This window comes from Geospiza fortis, unplaced genomic scaffold (genome assembly GCF_000277835.1).
Source record: "Geospiza fortis unplaced genomic scaffold, GeoFor_1.0 scaffold273, whole genome shotgun sequence".
In the NCBI taxonomy this organism is placed as follows: domain Eukaryota; kingdom Metazoa; phylum Chordata; class Aves; order Passeriformes; family Thraupidae; genus Geospiza; species Geospiza fortis.
The window spans coordinates 705,182-725,499 of record NW_005054543.1 but is presented as its reverse complement, the minus strand read 5'-3'; the positions used below and the strand labels follow the sequence as shown (position 1 = coordinate 725,499).

Sequence of the window (20,318 nt, the reverse complement as noted above, 5' to 3'; positions counted from 1 at the left end):
CTAAAAACTCTTACATCTTTCATCCTACCTGCTCCAAAGCTAGCATTTAGAGCTACTGGGAAGTCTTGAACTCCTGGTCTCTTGGCATATGCTACTTTTTCTGAGAGAGGCTAATGCAGCCTGAGGGCTGTTGCAGTGTCAGTGAAGCTATAGCAGAAGGCAAGGAACGCACAGGGAAGGAGGAATGGGTGCAGAAAAGAAGTTTTCTCCATGTCCCACCCCCTATTTTTGGCTCTCATGTCAACAGGGAGGAAGACAAGCAGCAGACAATGAGGGCTGTCAGCTATCAGGCCACTTCTAAACTGGGATAAATCCATGTCATTCTTTGCAAAATGACCAGGGTCACAAGAGGCAAGGGACACGTCTGCCTGAGCAACCCCCAGGGCCCTCCAGACACAAGTGTGTAAGCACAGCACTTAGACTGACTGTAGCTCTTACTTAGCAAGACCTTTCTTTTTGGTTAATCATATATTTTTATACAAATAGGAGGATTCTATATTTACCCAGCATAGCAATTTCTTTCACTTCTTAGCAGTCGGAGAAATGAGAGATGAAAAAAATCCAGCAGCTCATCTCGAATGACTTACTGCCAATACAGGATTAGTGCCTATCCCATATTTTCTAATACTTTCCTACCCCAAACACCCGTAAGGACTGGGATTTAACTTTGTATCCTTTAGAAGATTATTCTAATTGAGCTGGGTATTTTTTTGTGATACTCAATCTAAGCTTTATTTCACCTCTTAAGATGGTAAATCCTTGGTTCTGTGTACAACCAAAATAATTCCTATTTGTCACTGGCATTTGGGCAGTGGAGGAAATAAATGCACCATCTTCATGGATGCTGCTGTGGATGCTGTGTGAGGTGCTCCCACAACAGCACTTATCCTCCTCTGTATTCTCTGCAATATTTGAAATGAATATACTGTATAATAACACAGCACATTTTCCTCTAAGGTATTGTCAGAATTTGCCACAAAATAGTATTAGTTGCTGTCTGGTGGATACTTGCTCAAGTGATGGTCTAGAAAACAAACTCCCTTCAATCATTTGAGCCATTCACAGCTGAATGGAAAGATAAAGGTGTCATATCCCTCACATCTCTGCATGAGGCTGCAATCCCTCTGAGTGATCCTGGCAGCAGTAAGGAACACTGAGTGTTGTGTTCTCATGGTGCAATCAGGAGCTTCAGTTGTGGAGGTACCAGATTTTCAGTTAATAGGATCATAGAACGGTTTGGGTTGGAAGGGACCTTAAGGCTCATCTCATTCCCTGCCACAGGCAGGGGCACCTTCCACTACACCAGGTTGCTCAAAGTTTTTAGTTTAAAACTAATCTTGTCCTGTGATTAGTGTCTTATTTTCCACAATCTTACTTTCTTCAACTCACAATCCTGTGTTCTCTATCTTGAAATCAGTGATAAGCCTCTATTCATACTTTCTTAGAGATCATTACAGACTTCTAATTTTTCCTTTCAGACACAAGCTTATTTTTTTTGTTTCTTTCTCTGCTTTTTCCCTGTGTCTCTCCTTCAGAAGAGAAAATTTCCACTCACTGCAACTTGTAACGGTTGCAAGTGGGAATGGATGAGCATTCCTAGGATGAATGACTGAGGCAGTGTATTAATGTGATTCCCTGATACATTGTAAATTCCATTTGCAAAGCAAAGTTCCTTATTTTAAGCCCTGCTTGCATATCCCCTGCCTGGGATGGCAGATAGACCATCTCTGAGTTACAATGGGGTGAGAGCTGGGATTGACTGCAGACTGCTTTAATGCCACTCTTAATGACAACTTGTGAAGATTAGGAAGTTGTCAGAATCAGATATCAGCAAAAGCTCCAGCTTGCTTTGTGAAGTCAGTCTGAATTAATTAATGGGTAGCTTTCCTTTGATATCGCTTTGATATCTGGCTGCAGCTGGATAAAAATCAACCACAAAGGAAGCTACATTTTGTTTACCACTGCTTAAGACTCTGTTTAGCTCAATGTGATTTTTTTTTTCTTTTGCAGTTTTTGCTTTTTAACTTCCCTGGCACAAGGCAATAGATACAGGCTTTTGTTAATAAATGGAGTTATGGTGGCATCTTTTTCAATGGATGCTTCTCTCTGCTCCTGCAGATAGTCAGGCTACTGTCTGGTAGCAAAGCCATTACTGATTTCAGGTAAGCTGATGGAGAAAAGAGGGACCATTCCAAAAGTGAGAAAAACGTTAGCTTTCCCCCTCTGTTAGTGCTTTTCCTGTTAAAAGGTACTTGACACTCTGAATGTAGAATCATAGAATCATAAAATCATAGAATCACTGAACAATAGAAAGGTTTGGGTTGGAGGAGACATTAAGGACCATTTAATTTCAACCTCTTGCCAAGGGCAGGGACACCTTCTACTAGACCAGATCTGTCCAAGCCTTGTTCAACCTGGCCTTGAACACTTCCAGGGATGGGGCACCCACAACTTCTCTGGGCAATCTGTGCCAGTGCCTCCCCACCCACACAGCAAAGAATTTCTTCCTGATGTCTAATCTAAACCTACTCTCTTCCAGTTTGAACCCATTCCCCTGTGTCTTGTCAGTAATACTTGCTGTCTGCTTTAGAGGGTGCTGACCACTTGCTTCACACACTGACAGCCTAAAATATAAGCTCTGCAACTGCATGTCCTCCATGTCTTTCCAGGGTGGGAATTCACAGCCCATTTGAGCTTCTCTAAAGGTTTTGGATGTTTACCAAGACAATCAGATGAACATGCCTGTACCCCAGACTGGTGCTTGCACCCAAATGAATCTCCATGTACTTCTGGCAGCCCCTGTGGCCCCACTGGCCAGAGGAGGAAGGATTTCTCTGCACAGCACAGGGGAAGAGCAGACAAAAAAGTGGCTCTTCCAACTAAGCTGATGAAGATGATAATTTCTTCAAGAGAATGAGCAAAAAATAAACTATCCCTCTGGGTCTGTGAAGAGTGTTTTTAATTAGGCCGAATGTGATTGTCCACAGAGTGTTATTAGAGCAGGAGACTCAATCAGGCCACCCAGTTTCACCCCATTTTTGTAGTATTATGGAGTTTTTGAGCACAACAGAGAAGACAGAACTTCTGTTTTCTCACTGTTCCATTGCAGCACAGTGCACCTGCCCAGTGTGATCACAGGGAAAATCTGGCTGGGGCTACCTCAGCTTCCTGCACCACCACAGGACTGCAAACACACCATGAGCCAGCACTGCATCCCTTCAACAGCAATGGACCACAGAGCAGAGGTGTTTGAAGGAAGCAGCACAGCTCACAGGGCTGGACACAATGGCAGGAGGATGCTGAACAAACATTCTCTCTGATATAAACACGCCACGAGGCCCAGGCTCCTTAGTCATACCATAACTCAGATCCATGGGCGCCAAACATTGCTATCAAGGCAGGTAAATGGCATCCAAGGGCACCTCTAATGATGCTGCTTCCTGATGCCTGCAACTCTGTTTATGATTTGCCTTTCTAATTTCACTATTGTAGGAGTAGTCAGACAGCTAGGAAGGCTCCCTGAACTAGTTTTTCATTAGGAAGACAATTTTAATAGCTTGTGTCGTGGTGCTAATGAGGCTGACTGAAGCACCTGTACTTTCTGTTCCAGATAACAGAAAACAGCTAACACCAGCAGGAGGACAAATAGCTGTTTAAGAGAGTGCCTGGGCTATTGTCCTTAGCTAAGCACCCCACCTAAATCTTGGTGAGCTTTGCAATACCCTGGAGTACTCCAGTGATGGCTTCTTGATTTTCTTCAGAGATTTCCATTCTGAAGTGCACAGCAAAACATTCTCCAAGTCAGCGATTTTTGGGCACCCAGCTTAAAAGTGATATCCTGTGAACTGATCCTCCACCCTCACTGAGTAAGATTTCTAAGTTGGACAAAAAGGTCTGGAGGGATTTTGCAAAGTGATGACCTCAACTGGTCAGAGTTGTGGAAACCAGAGGTAAATCCCAGTGTCACATGCCAGAATGGGGATGAGCTTCACATTAGTGAATTTTTCTGAGGTCAAGCCATTATTATGCATTACTTACTTTCCATCCCAATATTATTATACTGCAAAGCTGTGCAAAAAAAGAAAAGAAGAAAAAAAAATTCCTGAACTACTCCAAGACTTCTCTAAATAAGCTAGTGTGCATCTAACAGCTTTTGCAGCTGGGCCAATGTGCTCTTGCTTCCTGAACATCCTGATATGGATGTTTAGGATCTAAACCTAAATGCCCATGCCCTGTGCAGCTCTGCACCCTCCTTACCCACCACAGGTCATCACATCCCTCAAGTAAGGCAGGCCAAGGCTTAGCCACCTTCTCTCAGTGCCTCAGCAATGGATCTTCCTGCACTTCCCTGCTCTTGGAGAGTCTCTGCCAAACGTTTGAAGTTTTCCAAAGAACAAAATCCTTACTAGAGCATGGACTCATATCCAGATATCACAGTATTTGAGTCACCGCCCTCAGTACCAGGAAACCAAGTGCTGTTCCTTGCTTTCTATCACTCTCACCAGAATTTGATACCTTCATACAGCTGGAACAGCTTCAAGAGGAGAGACAGTGACCCTAATCTTAGCTAAGTCCAGTGGTGAAGGCTCTGTTAGGTCAATCCAAGCTAAATCCTTTCAGTAAACAAGGCAGAGAGGATATGAACTGCATTCTCCTTGCATGCCACAAAGTTATCCTAATTATGAGGCTGTGGATTTGGTGAAGGCAAATTTGACCCTCCATCCCTCAATGAGAAAAAGGGACAATATAAGTATGAACCAAATGTTTTGCTCAATTTAGAGAAGTTATGTTCACTTGGTGAATATTCTCCTCTCCCTACACCTGCACAACACTCACTATTCTCCCTTTAAGCTGCAAGTTCAGCTACTTAGAGATTCACTGGGTTCTAAGTCACCTTTTTCCATTTTATAAATCTGGGCTGTGATCTATTCTGTGTTTCACAGCAATGGTAGCTGCAAACCCAAATTTTCTACTAAGGTATCTGAAATTAGTGCAAATATTCATTTTCACTGAAGTGGCAGAATCAGTGCAACTTTTTTTTTTTTTTTGGAGGGGCATGGGTAGAAGTGGCATTTTTGAATAAAAAAATATACCCACATGTCTTCTGAGCTGGGCAAAGTGTAGGTTACTTTGCATAGCATTCTAAAGGAAGGAATGGGCCAGATTCACTTTCTCAACATCACTGAGTGTCTTATAGCTCACCTCCTAGGAACAGCTGCTCCCTGGGAATTCTCTTCTTTCCCATCTGGTATTTTTATCATTTAAGCAGTTCTATACTCTTTGGATCCTTCATTAAACAGCATTTGGCCATACTATATGGATACTGAATTAGTTTAATTTGTCATCCTAAATCAATCACTGCAAAGCCTTAACTAAGTTAATTGCTCTTTGAATTCCCTTTCTGTTTGTCAAAATCTCTCAGAGTCACTGCTATATCATATTCAGGCTATTATTCAAATCATATTGGATGATTACCTTTTTATTACAGGTAATTTTTACATAATGTTCATATAGTACTGGGAAACCATAAGGCTTAAAACAGAGAAGGGAACTGGATATTAAAACACTTCTCCAGAAAGGGGAGTGTCAGGATAATCATTAGAAAGGAGCTCATGATGTAAAGCAAGAATCAGAAAAATATGTTCAGGTTTTTTGCTTCTTGTTGGACAGATGATATTTTATCAGAAAATGAATGAGATTTCATAGTAAGTCGTCATGGGTGCCTGCATTTTGGACTAGATAATTCTGATTATTATTTTTCCTATTCTACACCCCTAAATGGACTTTGAGGTGTCCTTACAGCCAGTACACAACCTGTGGGCAAAGTTCCCTCTAAGCCAGTCCTGCTTCCCTATGATGTAAAAAATATTTAATGAAACCAGATGTGATTCGTACAATGCAAAGATTAAAAATGTTTTCCTTGACAACATCTGGCAAAAAAGAAAGCCATGAATATTTTACAAATACAGTTCCTACAAACTCCACCTTGCTGTTAAAATAGTAAGAGCTTTCTCAAAATGGTATTTCTTCCTTGTTAAACCCTTAATCAAATCAATTCATGCAGTTAATGTCCTAATTTTATGCCAGAACTTCAACACAAAAGGTTTGCTGCTGCTTGGAATATATATATGTATATATATATATATTCCACTTGAAATAAGAACCATGTAAACCATGATTCTGTTAAAAGCGTGGGAGTGCAGACTGGGGGCTGTCAATTATTTTTGTGATAACCTTAGGTAGGAGGATATATAAAAAATGTACATAAAGACAACAAATGACCCTTACCATGTCCAATAAATCTAACTTCAAATAAAGAACAAAGACTCCAAAGAGTTTTAGGCGTAGATTTTACAAATGGATGCCCATTGATTTCTGACTTCAAATAGCCTCTGCATGACATTAAAAGTGCATTTATTCAGCTATTTGGCTCCAAGAATCCAACCAACACATAGTGCTCTTGTGTTACCTCTCTGCACTTAACCCTTGCCAGGAAACCCTACCAGGTTCATTTGTCAGCAAAACACAGCACATTCTGTTTTTAAAATAAAGCATGTTAAAACTAAAACAATGAACGAATGTCAGAGCCATAAAGGCAGTTAAAGCAGTCCCTGAATACAGCTCTTTGAGGTTTGCCCTCTATACAGAAGCCAATTTTCACTAAGCAGCAAATTAGAGCATAGGGGAAGCAAGACTATTACATCTAACTGAAGGTACAGAATAAATTTAGATGGGTGGAATTTATTGGATTACTCTGTTTAGGGAATAGAAGTTAAACACCTCTAACGAAGCCATGAGATTCTTAATGAAGATGAGACTAGTTAAGGCCTCAGTTCTACATCTCATCCCAAAGAAGCCCATTTCCAGGATCATTATTACATTCAAATTGAGATTTTCCCTTTTCTCCCTTCTGCCTTTTAAAACAAAATCCAAGTGAACACTCCAAGAAAACCTGACTCTAAGCTGAATAATATAAACCACATCCCTACGAGCTATGTATGTATCAGCAACCTGCTCTCATGCTATGTTTGAAAAGACACATCTGAAAATTCATTGTTCATTTGCAAGACATAAAAGCTACTTGTGATGCCAGCACCAAGCAAACAGAACTGTCCCTGTTTTGTTGATCTGTATCATGTATCATAACAATGTGCCTGTATTTCTCAAACACTGCATATCTGCTTCTCTGCCTAGTAGCAATCGTACATAACGAGTGATATCTAAATACATATTTTGGGAAAGATAAAAGCTCCAATATATGACAGGGAATATTATGACTAACAGAGAGATTATATTAATCATGAATAAAAAGACGATGTTTGATCCTACTTGTGCAGAAAGTTTTAAAAATTTAAAAAAAAATCTTTTAAATGAATTTCTATCCTCAGGAAAATGATTAAAACCAGAAAAGCCTTGAGATGTCAGCTGGTGACATGTTTTTCTTCTTTATCTTTCTTTTTTGTTGTTGTTGCTGTGAAAAAAAAAAATCTGAGCGAATACAGCAAAGTGCATCATTAACTTCTTATTAATTTTATAATACAAAGGCAATTCAGTTAAAATAGTAGTGCTGCAACTTTAAATTACAGAACTAGCTTGGTATTTAATGAGAGATTTAGCACAGCGGGGTTTCTGTTAAATTAAGTTGTGCCTTCACATCACAGTGGGAAAACAGGTGTATATTGGTTTAGAATTATGGAAATGTTGACTAATTCCAAGGCTTGTAATCAAACAGCAAGGCACCCTGCAATATTTTCTTCCAAGATTCTGCATTAATCATTTATGTCTGGTCTTATTTTCTTCATGTCCACTAAAAGGGTGCAGCTCAAAGGAGCAGATCAAGCGCTGGTGTTTTCATGTCTCTGTTAAGGATGAGGTCCAGGCAAAAAGCAGAGATAGAGACATAGCACTGCAGGCTTTGCTCAAAAACCTACTTAAATTAAACTGAACATGCAGCCTTGGAAGGAGGATAAATTTCACACTAAACCCCCACTTTTTTTGGCTTCACTGGTGCTGATCCAAAACCTGCTTACCGAGCTACCTGGAGCAAGCCTGCATTTAAGAAATGCAGAGGCTAAAACAAGAGACCAAACCCAGACATAATCCAGGCTCTAACAATAATGAACACAGAGCTATTCTCCTCCACACCTCTGCAGCAGTGCAGGCTACACCTGAGTGCAGGTAAAACACAGATGAGTTCCAACAGCCACAGCATCCCTGCAGCCCCCTGCTCCTGCCTCTGCCAGCTTTCCTTACCTTGCTCTAATAAATCACCAGTCTTTGCCTGGGATTTTCCTCCTGGGCTATTTAAGGATGCCTTATCTGATGCATGGTGATATTACAGCAAAAGGGGAAGGCATGGATCCTTTTGTTTCCAGGAGGCACCTTATTACTGAACCTCCTACTGACCATACCTGGCTTACTGGAGGCAAGCTGACACTTGAGGCCCAAATGAACCCGATCCAAATTCATCCCTTGTTGTAGCCCTGACAGAAAATTGCTTCCATTTGCTCTCAGACCATTTCTCACACAGAACTATCCACTACTGATTCCTGCTTGTTTGGTAAAAGCTGCTTAGCAGGCAAGAGGAACAATACAGAAATTGCTAAAATTCATATAAGGAGAACCCTGCTAACATGAAGTGTTTCCAGCATGTGTGCCACAACTTTAAAGAATGCTTAAATGAAGTTATTTTGGGAATACACAGATGCAGCATAACAGTATCCCCATATATGCTGAATGGCAGCATACTGCACGTGCAAAATACAGAATCTGTTATATAATATATGCTGAATCATTCTAAAAGACAAGTAGTAGAAATGTATTCAAGTTGCTTCTCTTTATGAGAGGTTTCCCTTTAAAAAAGTAGGTATAACAAGTTATCTCTTAGTAAAATCTAAGCATCTCTGGCTGTATCAGGAGTATTTTTAAAGGCAAGGGCCCAGAGTAATGGGAATACAGAATCTATATTTCCTTAAAAGAAAACTTTGTAACCTCACAGTCAGGACAGGAAAAAACAGCTTAGAAAGATAATTTTTAAATGACAAAGAGTTAGAGAGGGCTTTAGGGAAAAAATTATATTTTTCAACCTTATTTTAAAATAACATCAAAAGGTACACTAGCATCTTTAACTGCTGCCTGCTCATTAGCTGTGCAAAAGTTGGGGAGAAAATGATGCTCTACTCAAGCAAGATGCAATACAGAGCTGAGCCAGCTTTGCCACCTGTATGTGAGGAAGCCAGAGAATAAAACTGTCCCTCTGAGTCGCCCACTGGGATAAATAACATCTCTCAAAACACAGCAAGCAGCTTGGGGGACTCAGGGAAGAACAAAGAAAACTAAAGGCAGCTGAGGGAACTTGGTTTGTTTAGCCTGGAGAAAAGGAGGCTCAGGGGGAACCTTTTCAGTCTCCACAACTCCCTGACAGGAGGGTGTAGCCAGGTGGGGGTCTGGCTCTGCCCCCAGGCAACAGGATAAGAAGACATGTCCTCAAGCTGCACCAGGGGAGGTTCAGGTTGGACATCAGAATGAACTTCACTAAAAAGGTGGTCAAGCTTAGGCTGCCCAGGGAAGTGGTGCAGTCATCATGCTTAGAAGTGTTCAAAAAAACCAACTAGATGTGGCACTTAGTGCTGTGATTTAACTGACATTGTGGTTTTTGGTCAAATGTTGTAGGTCTTTTCCAAATCTTGGAGGTCTTTTCCACCCCTTATGACTCTGTGATTGTATGATTCTAAACAGACCCTGTCTACTTCTAAGGGGGGTGATGAGTAGATCTTGTGGTAGAGGTTGAGGGATGCTTTTTGGACATGGTGCTGCTCCAGCAGCTTGGGATCACCTCCATCCCACCCAGCCAGTGCACACAGCCGTTTGACCCAAAGCATGATGGAGAGCAATCACTCAGTGAGTGGTTTAGGTGCAACATTGAATGGGCTTGGAGAGCTCTCATCCAAGGGCTTGGCATTTTTTGGCAGTGGGGATGGGAAGCAACAAATGGGGCTGCAGAGACAGAGGGTGCTGAGGTTCAGCTGAGCTCCAAAGGGGTCTCAAAGGGAATTGTCCCTCAGAGCCTTCCTTTCTCTCTTGAGGATGGCACATCCATCCTCTACACCCTAAGGTACTGAGACTCCCACTGAGAAACTTGATAGGCCTTGGTACTGTCCCTTGCAAGGGCCAATTGCTGGAAAACATCACTTGAAGTGCCCCAGCTTTTCTCCTGTGTGGGTCTGCTCTGACCCTTGGACCTGTCTGCAAGCAGAGGGTATTGTTTCATCAAAAGGGGATTACCTTCAGCTGGCCACACCATTGTTTTCCAGTTGTTCAGTTACTAAGGTATCTCAAAGTTTGCTTTCATTTCAATCTCACTTATAGTTTCTATAGTCTCAAAATCTTTTGCCAGACAATCATATTTATAGGGCTTTCCTGTTTCATCTTCCCCAACACTCCTGTTTTCCTACCTTTGCAGACTTCCTACCACCATTCCCCAGCATTTTCACTGCAAATGACAGAGGACTCCCATTTCACCTTTAGCAGGGCTCACAGGTAACTGCCCCATGACAGCACCTCTCTGTGCTGGCCATTTCCATGACACATGAGGTGGCTTCCCTGCCAAGAAATCACTTGCATAAAGTGAACTGGCCAGGTATAATTTTTCAAACACAGAGTGTCCAATTTCACACATAGCACATAGGAACTAAAGGAGATATTGGCCATATAACTGTCAGTCCAGGCAATGCTCTATTTATTTACACAGTGTATTTATTTATTTTCATGTCTGTAACCAGACATTACAAACATATACTTGAACACTTCTCCTACATCAAGAGAGAATATGCCTCCATCCTTTATATTTTTTTCACTTCTATCCTCAAAGAATACAGCAGAAAAAATGAAAATGGTGGTACAAGAAGATTTCAGAGTTTAGACATGCAATTACCAGTGATATACTTCTCTCTAGCCCTGTAATTTAAATATAAAATACCACAGGAAAATGCAAGATACAGTTTGCACAACACAACCACAACTGTTCTGAATGCTGGTGCCAGAGGGAGCAGGTGGTGAGGAGAGGTGATGTCAGGAGACAGGATGACCCTGTGCAAGCAGCTATGTGGTACCACACTCCACAACACCCTGAGATGCGCAGCCAGTGCATTCAGGTTGTTTAGAAACCATGTGGATAAAAGCTGCATTTAACAAACTTTGGCTATGTTTTGTCTTTTCCTCTTCCCTCCCTTTTTAAACATGAAGCCCCAGTGGTGCAGTGTTTTTCTGCCATATGTTTTCTCCCCTCCCTCCCTCCCTTCCTCTTAAATAAATGTTAAAAAAGATCCACATTGCACTTTGGTCTCTACTCAGGAGGAATCAGTACCCTTTCCAGCCAAAGGACTTTGTAGAGAACAGCAGCTGCCTTTGGACATGATGCCATTGCTACAGGACTGGCACCAACACAGGACAGGCCATCAGCTTAGCCACCCTCCTTGCAGAGATCAAGATCATTTGGGGCACCAAGCAGCATCAAGAGCAAAAGGGCTATTCTTCTGGCAATAAAATAATTAGGATCAAAAAGTAAATGTACTCACCCCAGGTAAAGTTTTAATATTGTGCAGTGCATTCTGTGCCTCAAGAGCAGCTTTTCTTGTATAAAATGTTACGAAACAACAACCTATAGAGAGAAATGAAAAGCTTTCAGAAATTAGTGAGTATGATTTGTGAGAGTACAATAGGGAGGGAGAAAAAACAGTGGTTGAACAACACATTATGAAAGCTGGAAATGTGAATAATCCTGAGGCGCCTGAATGACATGAATAAAAGAAAGCTTGTATGATTTAAAATAAAAAGTCCCCCCCTGTGCATTGCATCTATAGCACACCTGCATTGTTAGTGAACTGTAATCACTTAGAAATTGTTAACCAAAATCCAATTGCCTTTGTACATTGTAAATAAGGTCATATTTTTCTGAAGGCTCCCCATTATACTTTGAATATAAGCAACATGGCAGGCTCAAGCAGCAGGACTTCATTGTTACATCCCAAGCAGAAAAACAGGCTAAAGCAGGACCTTATTTAAAGGGCCTTATACAAAAGAGCTAAGGTTGGTTCCCCCATTTCTTTGAAACCAGGCAGGACTGGAGGTGGAACACTCATCTCAGTTTCAAGAATGAAAACCGAGCTACAGGTGAACTCACCACTGCTGGGATAGTGGAGGCTGCTGATGGCTGGCAGCATTAAGGGAGGATCAGCTCTCCCTGCATCTGCCCAATTTTCAGTAAAACAGGTGGTTTTAGTTGCCTTAATCCTGTGGTTTCCCTTTTGACAGCATGGTTCAGCCTGGTGGTGTGTGGGACCAAACGTGGGTTGCTGTCACTTTGTCCACTGCAAACACATAAAGCAGCTTTTGCTGCAGCACACACAACCCAGGCAGCTCAACCAGCCCCAGGGTGAGGTCAGGGCTCACAGGCACATCCTCAGGGAAGAGCTAGAATGTCACAGGCAGGGGACAAAAAGCAAGGACCAGGGTTTGCCTGTAATGCCCCACAGCAATGAAGTCTGCTCCCTGACAGATGAGATGTTTGCTGCAGATGGGGTGTTTGGTGCTATGGGGAGAGGGAAAACATTCTGGGCAATGCTGGCTGGGTAAAAAGTAAAAAATCTACTTCACATGAACCAGGATGATGCAGGTCTTACTGATGAATCAGAAAACAATCCTGTTCTCTTAATCACAGTCAGAGATTTGTTACAACTCCAGAGAAATGTCAAAACCAATCAGTAAATAAAAGAAACCCCAGCTCATGAGTCCTGGTGCTCCCTTGGAGCGACACAGATAAAATAATCTGTGCTTCAGGCAGCGAGCAAAGCTTGTATCAGCTCCCTAATGTTGGCCAAGGCGAAACATCCCAGCCCACCGTTCAACCCTGCAGCATCCCCGTAGTGGCAAAGGACACAAGGAGAAGGTGTGCATAGCAAACACTGGAAGCAGCCATGTGGAGGTGGCCCACTTTGGAAGGAAGGGCTGAATCCAGAATGGCCCCTGCACTGCCCCTTGCTTGGCTCAAGCTGTGCATGGCATTGGGAATGCTCCCTCTGGCTCTGCAGCCAGGCCAGTGACAACCATTACCTCCGTAACAAGCAAAGGTGACAATGTATTGCCAGCTGGAACACAGCAAGTTTATCCCTAATACACAAAATCACTTGCAGCCACAGCAAAACATGGGCAAGCAGGTAATGCAGACTTAACACAGCTGAGAGAAACATTTTTCATACTGCCAACAGGTTCTTTAAAATTTCACACTTTGTGATGGAGATGGATTAATAATTATTTCAGTAAGGGGGACACCGTTCGTAGGGATGTGTGCTAGAGACAGGCACTGCCTGTTAAGGTTTGTGTTTCCTGTAAGTGTTTCTAAACCTTCTGTTTCCCTGTAAAATTCTGAAAATCTGAATTATTTTACCCCAGATGAAAATGAGAAAAAAAAAATCCAAGTTTGTGACATTTAAGAGTGTGATTTTGAGACAATATTGCAATATTTTTTTATCCTGTCAGCCAGCTCCAAGTCTATCTCCTATTGTTTCTTTGTTTGGTTTGTTAGCTTTTTAATATAAGGCTTTTTAATCAGGAGAGAGGATTCAGAGGGGAAAATATCAAGCTATAATCACAACTTTGCAATTGCCATGTCCTTTTCCATGGGCCCAAAGAGTTTCATTTTAGACTTCAGCTCAGGGGGTTCATTCCGATAAAGAGAAATTTGAAATCTATTGGTTTATCATTCTTGGCACTACTTGAAAGAACTGCACTTGAAAGATGAATATGCTGTGAAACACCCTTTAACTGGTCATTTTTTGGGAAGTAATAGCTCAGGACAGAAAAATGTTTCTGTGAGTGAGGGCTGGGAGAAACAGTAGCTTAATGGGCAATGTGCAGATGTTTCAGGCAGGTCATCGGACCTTGGCAAAAATAAAGACTTCTGAGCTCACAGACTGACACATCTGAAAATGCAAATGGATAAAATTTTTCTCAGGATGCATTTGGCTCATATCTTCTTAAATAAAACAAACTCCACAACAAGAGCTGGTTTGCTGTGGTTTGAGGGGGGCATGGACGCCTACTCATGGACACCTGAATTTGAAGGTATCTGCTACAGAAGTCAGGACTGGACTCAGAAAAGAAAATAAGACAACAAAGAGGAACAGAAAAGGCAATAGTCCATGTTTCCCCAAGGAAATACTGTAGCTCAGCCTATGGATTTTCCAGAGGTGCTGCAGCCATGTTACACAAACTGCATTGAAGATGCATCTGGTGCAAAATCCTTTCAGGTCAGTACATAGAAAAAGTACCTAATTCAGTTTTTTTCTGCAGGAATATTGGAGGGGAAGATGCCTGTGTAATAGGACAGGGCTAATCTTTGCTTTAGAACTGGTAGCTGTCCCCTGCTGAAAGGCAAAGAGGCAACGACCTTCCTTCCTCCATTTTACTAAGGAAAATGTAATATTGCCAAAGACAAACAAGTGGCCCAGCTGGAACAGAAAAAGTATGTTTCCTACTGAAAGAAAATGAAAAAATACAACCCTTCCCTTCAGGCCCCATGCACATATAATCTTTGTTTCATCACCAACAAACTCGACAGCAGCTTGAACCACAACTAGACTTTTCTGACATCCAAATAACTCAGGGCCTGGCAGTGATAACCTTCCCCTGTCCTAGTCAGGACAACTTAAAAGGTGAATTGGTTTGTGGACATGGTTCTGCCAGTCCTCAACAGCCTGAAATACAGCCCATTTTAGCTCCACATGGGTTAGTGTGTTCTTGCCCACAGGCAGAGGAGCTCATCCTGCCAGTCAGTGCCTCCAGAGCAGCAAATCTCCCACGCTCTGCTAAGCTGGTTGTGCTCTACTTGGAACAGTATTTACTACAGCGTAAGGCATTTCTTCTTTGTACCTTGAAAAAAATACTGAATGAATCATGCAGATCCCTACAGTCCCTTAAGGACATCGGCAACAACTTCATGGCTATCCTGCCAGATGCTTGAACAGACTGAATAAAACCTGCCACTCCATGCTGCTCAGAGTTTAATGGCAGCAAATGGGATGCCTGAGAAACAACAGCAGAAAACAGCCCCACTTCTTAAGGCATCTGATGAACAAACGCTGCAGCGCGGACACTACAATGTTCAACTTCAACACCTCATTAAAAAAAGGGAAAAGATCTCTTACTTCAGCTTGTTTTCGCTCTCTCTCTCTCTTTTCCCCCCTCCCCCCCTTCCTCTTTTTTTTCCTTTTTCAAAGGAAATTTAGTGCCAGAGAAAGACCTCAAGGTCCCAGCCATTGGGAGAGAGTTGACACATTCAATTCTCCATGACACATTCAATTCACAAGCCCTTGCTCAGGCTGCCAAAGGCACCAATTAGCACCACTGGTAGAGATTTTATTTATTTAATTTCCACAGAAACCTGTTTAGCAAGACAGTGACAGGGACAAACAGCCTCATGTATGGCTAGAAACAGCTTTACGTGAGTCACTGTCAAAGACGGCAGCAATGGATTACAGGGGAATCAAGCCATGGGTTCACTGAAGCCACCATTTAGAAGTGAGGAATGGGAAAAGGATCAAGTGGTGAGGACTTTCACACCACAGTAGCCATGGTTTTCTGCTGGCAGTGAACCTGGGTTTGTGGAGGACTTTGTGGAACTACAACAAATTGCAGTTTTCACCATGAAACTTCAATACATGTGATTTCTCCTGTAAGGAAGAGAATTTTTTCAAAGAGCTGTTGGTGATCCCATGCAATGGGGCTTCTCCTCCTGTGTGACTTCTGCTCTATGACCCAAATTTCCCTCCCAGTAGAGCAGTCATGGCTTTGTTAGGCTGCAAGATCCAGCTCTATGACATCTCCAGGAGCTCTGCCATGCCATTATTTTTGTCACTTCCTCCCAATTCAAACACAGACTAATTATGCCGCGAGAGCTGTTTACATTCCTAATTTTGAATAACTAACAAAGGGAAGCTCTCCTCCACTTGAAGATGTGGCTTACACAGTCCTTGTTGGCATTTAACAGCACTGGGATCTGTGTAAGAGGCTTAATCTCTCAGCCAGGATTTCATGCCTGAGTGAATGCGGACACCTCCATCTTGCTTCGGGTGAGAAAAAGTCTTTTACAGCTCCCTAAACCGAATAGACAATTCCTGTGTTAAAGTTACCAGGAATTACACATGTGCATCTATATGAGAAAATAACCCTTTGGATGTGGACAGGGATTAAAACACACTCCACAAGATGCTCTGAGGTTTTGATTTACTTGAAGAAAAATATTCTGCAATCTCCCAGGCCTGAAAATTTAACTTTTGGGAATTAAAAGAGAAAATATACAGGAGGAAAAAAAAAAGCCCAACCCATATTTACTGGTCTGATATATTAGTTTCTTTAGTTTTCAACTGTCAAAATTTGTCAGTTTGGATCTCTCCTGTGTTGTGCATATTATCACCTGCTGCCAGTACCTGAACCCTAACCATGGGGTATAGAGATACAAGAGCTTATCAGGGCGCCTGCAAAGCCCGCAACAACTTAAAAGTATGAAATTTGCTTTACCTTCTAGACTAATAAAATAAACACTTCAAAACAGCTATAATGATTATCTGATGATTGAACTCTGTATTCTTTTAGTGAGTAATGGAATACTGGCAGACAAATTCAATTCAAAATACATTCACATTCAGGACATCAACAAAGTCATCATGTTGTGAATTGAAAATTCCTTTAAAGGCTGCGTTTGAATTCTAAGGGGCTGACAGATCAAGGGACTGAAGGCCCTGGAAGGCTAAATGAGTGAAGTCCTGCTATGTTTCTTTCTTTCTGTGAATGAAGCACACTTTTGTGTGTGCATTTGCAAGCAGAACAGGTGCTGGCTTCATACAAGCCTGGAATCTCAATGGGGACAGTAGCTTCTTGTCAATCCAGCCCAGTTCAAGCTAGTTTAAGTTCAGGAGGATTTCTTTTTCTTGTTTTTTTCGCCACTCCAAATGTTTCTCTCCTGATTTCCACATTCACTAATCCACCACCAAAATTTAAACACTACACTAATACAAGGCAGCCTTTAACAAGGTGTCCTGCATTCCAGCCATCCACCTGAACTCTGGAATACTTGCTCTGTACATCACAAAAAGCTGCCTGAACAGCATGATTTCCAACCAAACAGACCATGACCTGTAAAGTAATTTTCCAAAAGCCAATGAAGACATTAAAATCTCTTTTCCACTAAAGCCACTGAGAAGACCTATTGCTGCAAAGCGTTCAGGTGTGTGGTTGGGCAAGGAGAGTTTTCACTTTGCTTACATTTTATGCAGTGCAGTGGGAGCTTTGCCTGGCATTTCTTCTGTGCTACAGCTGTTAGTGCAATTAGCTAACCTGCACTGAAGATGCTGGTCTAGTATTAGGAGAAGTGTCTCAAGTCTTAGAGATTTTGATTGGGTGGTTCCATACAAAACCAGAGAAAACCATGAACTGTCTGAATAGCAAATACAGCCATTCCTGACAAAGACACTCAGAGATAAAAATCCTACTATTTTTGAAACTCTGCTTATCAGAAGAAGGTGGCTAAGGCAGGGATGATTCCTACCTGCATCAGCCTTGTGCTCTGTAGCCTATGGAGTCATGGGAGAGTAAGATGGAAAGGATTCACTCATGAAGCCATCCCTGCTAGAATTGCCGAATACAGCAGAAACCAACCTTTAATGATGCCGCCTCCCAATTAGCTCAGGTTTGCTAATAGTTTGATATAATTGGCACCCTGATGGAAACCGTATTACCAGTCCTGTCACCAGCCAGGAAATCGCACTGCCACTCTAATGACAGCACATATTATAGCAATGCCACTTCTAATATTAATACATTAGCTGACTGTAGGCAAGGGATCACATGTGAGAAGGATTCACAGCTGGGACGTGCCAAATTCCACCCTGTGCTCTATTTTTCCTCCTGGTTGCAGCATCCAGGGTGGCAGTGCCCCAGCCCCAGAATGCCCCGTATCGCACCACTCACATTAAAGCACAAATGCTCCAGGCTGGGAACAGCCCCGTAAATGGCCACTGAAAAATGATCCCATGGAGCTCAATTTTTTCTCTCCAGGCCTTGCAAGTTATGATGGCCTTTCTGTTAATTGGCCACAAGTCCTGGTTTGCTGTCAGCCTTCAGCTGCACCGGGGAGCTCTTTTGGAGGAGTCGCACTCTGTCATTCCCGTACCCTTGTGAATACAAATGCTCTCTATAAATGTCCTCTGCCTACAAAATGGAAGTGTTTTGTTTTTTGGCTTTTTTTTCTTGGCTTTTTTCTTTTTTTTCTTTTTTTTTTCTTTTTTTTTTTTTTCGACCTAGATTAAATTTGCTGCATTTTCAAGCCTTTTGGGAGAGCAACTAAGAACTAATATGCACTGGTTCATGTCCCACAACACTTCCCTACCCATTATTATGTAAATTTTGACTAAAGTGCGACACAGATAGAAAAGATATCAAGGGCAAAATTGCCAGAATCTACTTTTCTTGCTCTCTGAAATAAGCCACTTATATTAAACAGTTTTAAATGGCTAATAGCTATACAAGCATCTGAAGAATTTCAATGTACAATTTTTCATACAGGACAATGACAGCTTTTGCAAATTCCTGAATTCTCCTGCTGCCAGTCTAATGACCGGGAAGTGAATGGCCAGCATGCTGGAACTCTCTGTTTTACTTCTGAAGGAAGGGGCCAACTTCCATACCTGCAGCTTGGCAACACTCAAATGATATCTCACTAGATGGTGATAAAGGAGTAAAAAAAAAAAAAGCAGATGCAGAATTATATTCTATACAAGGTGGCAGGGTAAATAAATACACACAAGTCAGGTTTATAGCATCAAGGCAATTTTATGTCATTACAGACTAATCTGTCTCTAAAGAAACCATCCCTGCATGCTAGGATGGAAGCTGAGCTTCATTGGTCTGGGCTGAGCAGTGGATGAGAGACATTGCAACACAAACTCAGGAAGTGCTGTTGAGACAGAGCTGAGCAGTCAGTGGCCCTGAACGTGCACATCAGCATTGCATTAACACCCTGATCTGCAGGTGGCCTGGCCTGGAATGTTCCTCCTTTGCCAGCCCATCCAAGCACCCACCCAGTGCAAATCCCTAGGGAAGGCCATGGAGATGGATGGCAGTCAGGCAACCAGAGCCAGTGGGAAAATCAAAGCAGCAGCTCAATGTCTCCTGTCGAGCCCATGTTTGGTCTGTTCACATTTCTAGATCTCAGGGGTGGAGAGTAATTGGGATCTTACACATCAGTCCATATGGGTTACAATAAAAACTGCTTGTCAGAGCTTTTGGACAAGAAATTCTCAAGTAAGTAGGACAGCAGTGGGAGAGGGTGGGAAATGGCATTCCAGCCTCTAGCTCTGTGAGGGGGGTGACCCATGGGAAGTTACTGCACTTCCCACTTGTAAAATATAGGAAAGAATATACACAAAATGCAAGAATTAAAAAAAAAACCTTGAAATAGTTTTAAACAAGGCTTGTCACTATGTATATATTGTATCAAGAAAGAAATCTTGAAATTGAGGACACATCAAAATGAAACAACAAAAAAATGAAAGTACAAATAATTATGTATTTCTTTTTCTACCTTGCAATTTCCCCTTTACCATTTCTTTCTTCTTTTCCTTCTTATCCTTGCACTAATGCTCCTTAATCTTTAATTCACTTTCTTCTTCCCTCAATAAATTCTTATTCTTTTCTTCATAGCAGATGGTTATTGTTTCCCTTTTCTTTGGCCAGGTAACAATTACTGACTTGAGTTTACTGGCTTTAAAATGAACTAACATGTCCTTTGTACAAGTTAACCCCTAAGTCTGACCATCTGCTAAATACATCTTTGGATGCAGTAGAGAGAGAGGGTTCAGAGAACAGATGCGTAAAAAAATGGAAACACAAAATTAAGATTTAATCCCTTATTGCAACAGAAAACTGCTGTGACACCGTATCTCAGTTCAAAAAGACTCTACAAAGATCATGTTTACATAAATTAACATAGGCAGGGACATATCTTTCCCTGATGTCATTTCAAAAGCTCCATTGTCTCCAACCCTGGCACTCACTAGTAGCAAATCAAACTTCCCAGCACACGTCTTATAGTCCTGGATTTCCTTCTATTTTTTCTTTCACTTGAATGCTTGAGAAAGATCACTGAAAACTGGCTTTTCCTGATAAGACTTCCAGATCACTGCTCTGATGAAACCTCTAATTGCACTGTGACTCCTGAGAAGCCACTTGAGTCCTAGTTCAACTAGGAGGCAACACTGTAGGGA

The 20,318-nt window shown here is 41.8% G+C and overlaps 1 protein-coding gene across 9 annotated transcripts in view; it reads right to left on the bottom strand.

The window, feature by feature from the left end:
* Positions 1–20,318, bottom strand: part of CELF2 (CUGBP Elav-like family member 2) — a 545,200-nt gene that overhangs the window by 84,181 nt on the left and 440,701 nt on the right. For all 9 annotated transcript variants that reach the window (XM_031063925.1, XM_031063923.1, XM_031063924.1 and 6 more), the window contains one exon: positions 11,577–11,659. In XM_031063925.1, coding sequence (XP_030919785.1) covers positions 11,577–11,659 — 83 coding nt within the window. The remainder of the gene's footprint in view (positions 1–11,576; positions 11,660–20,318) is intronic.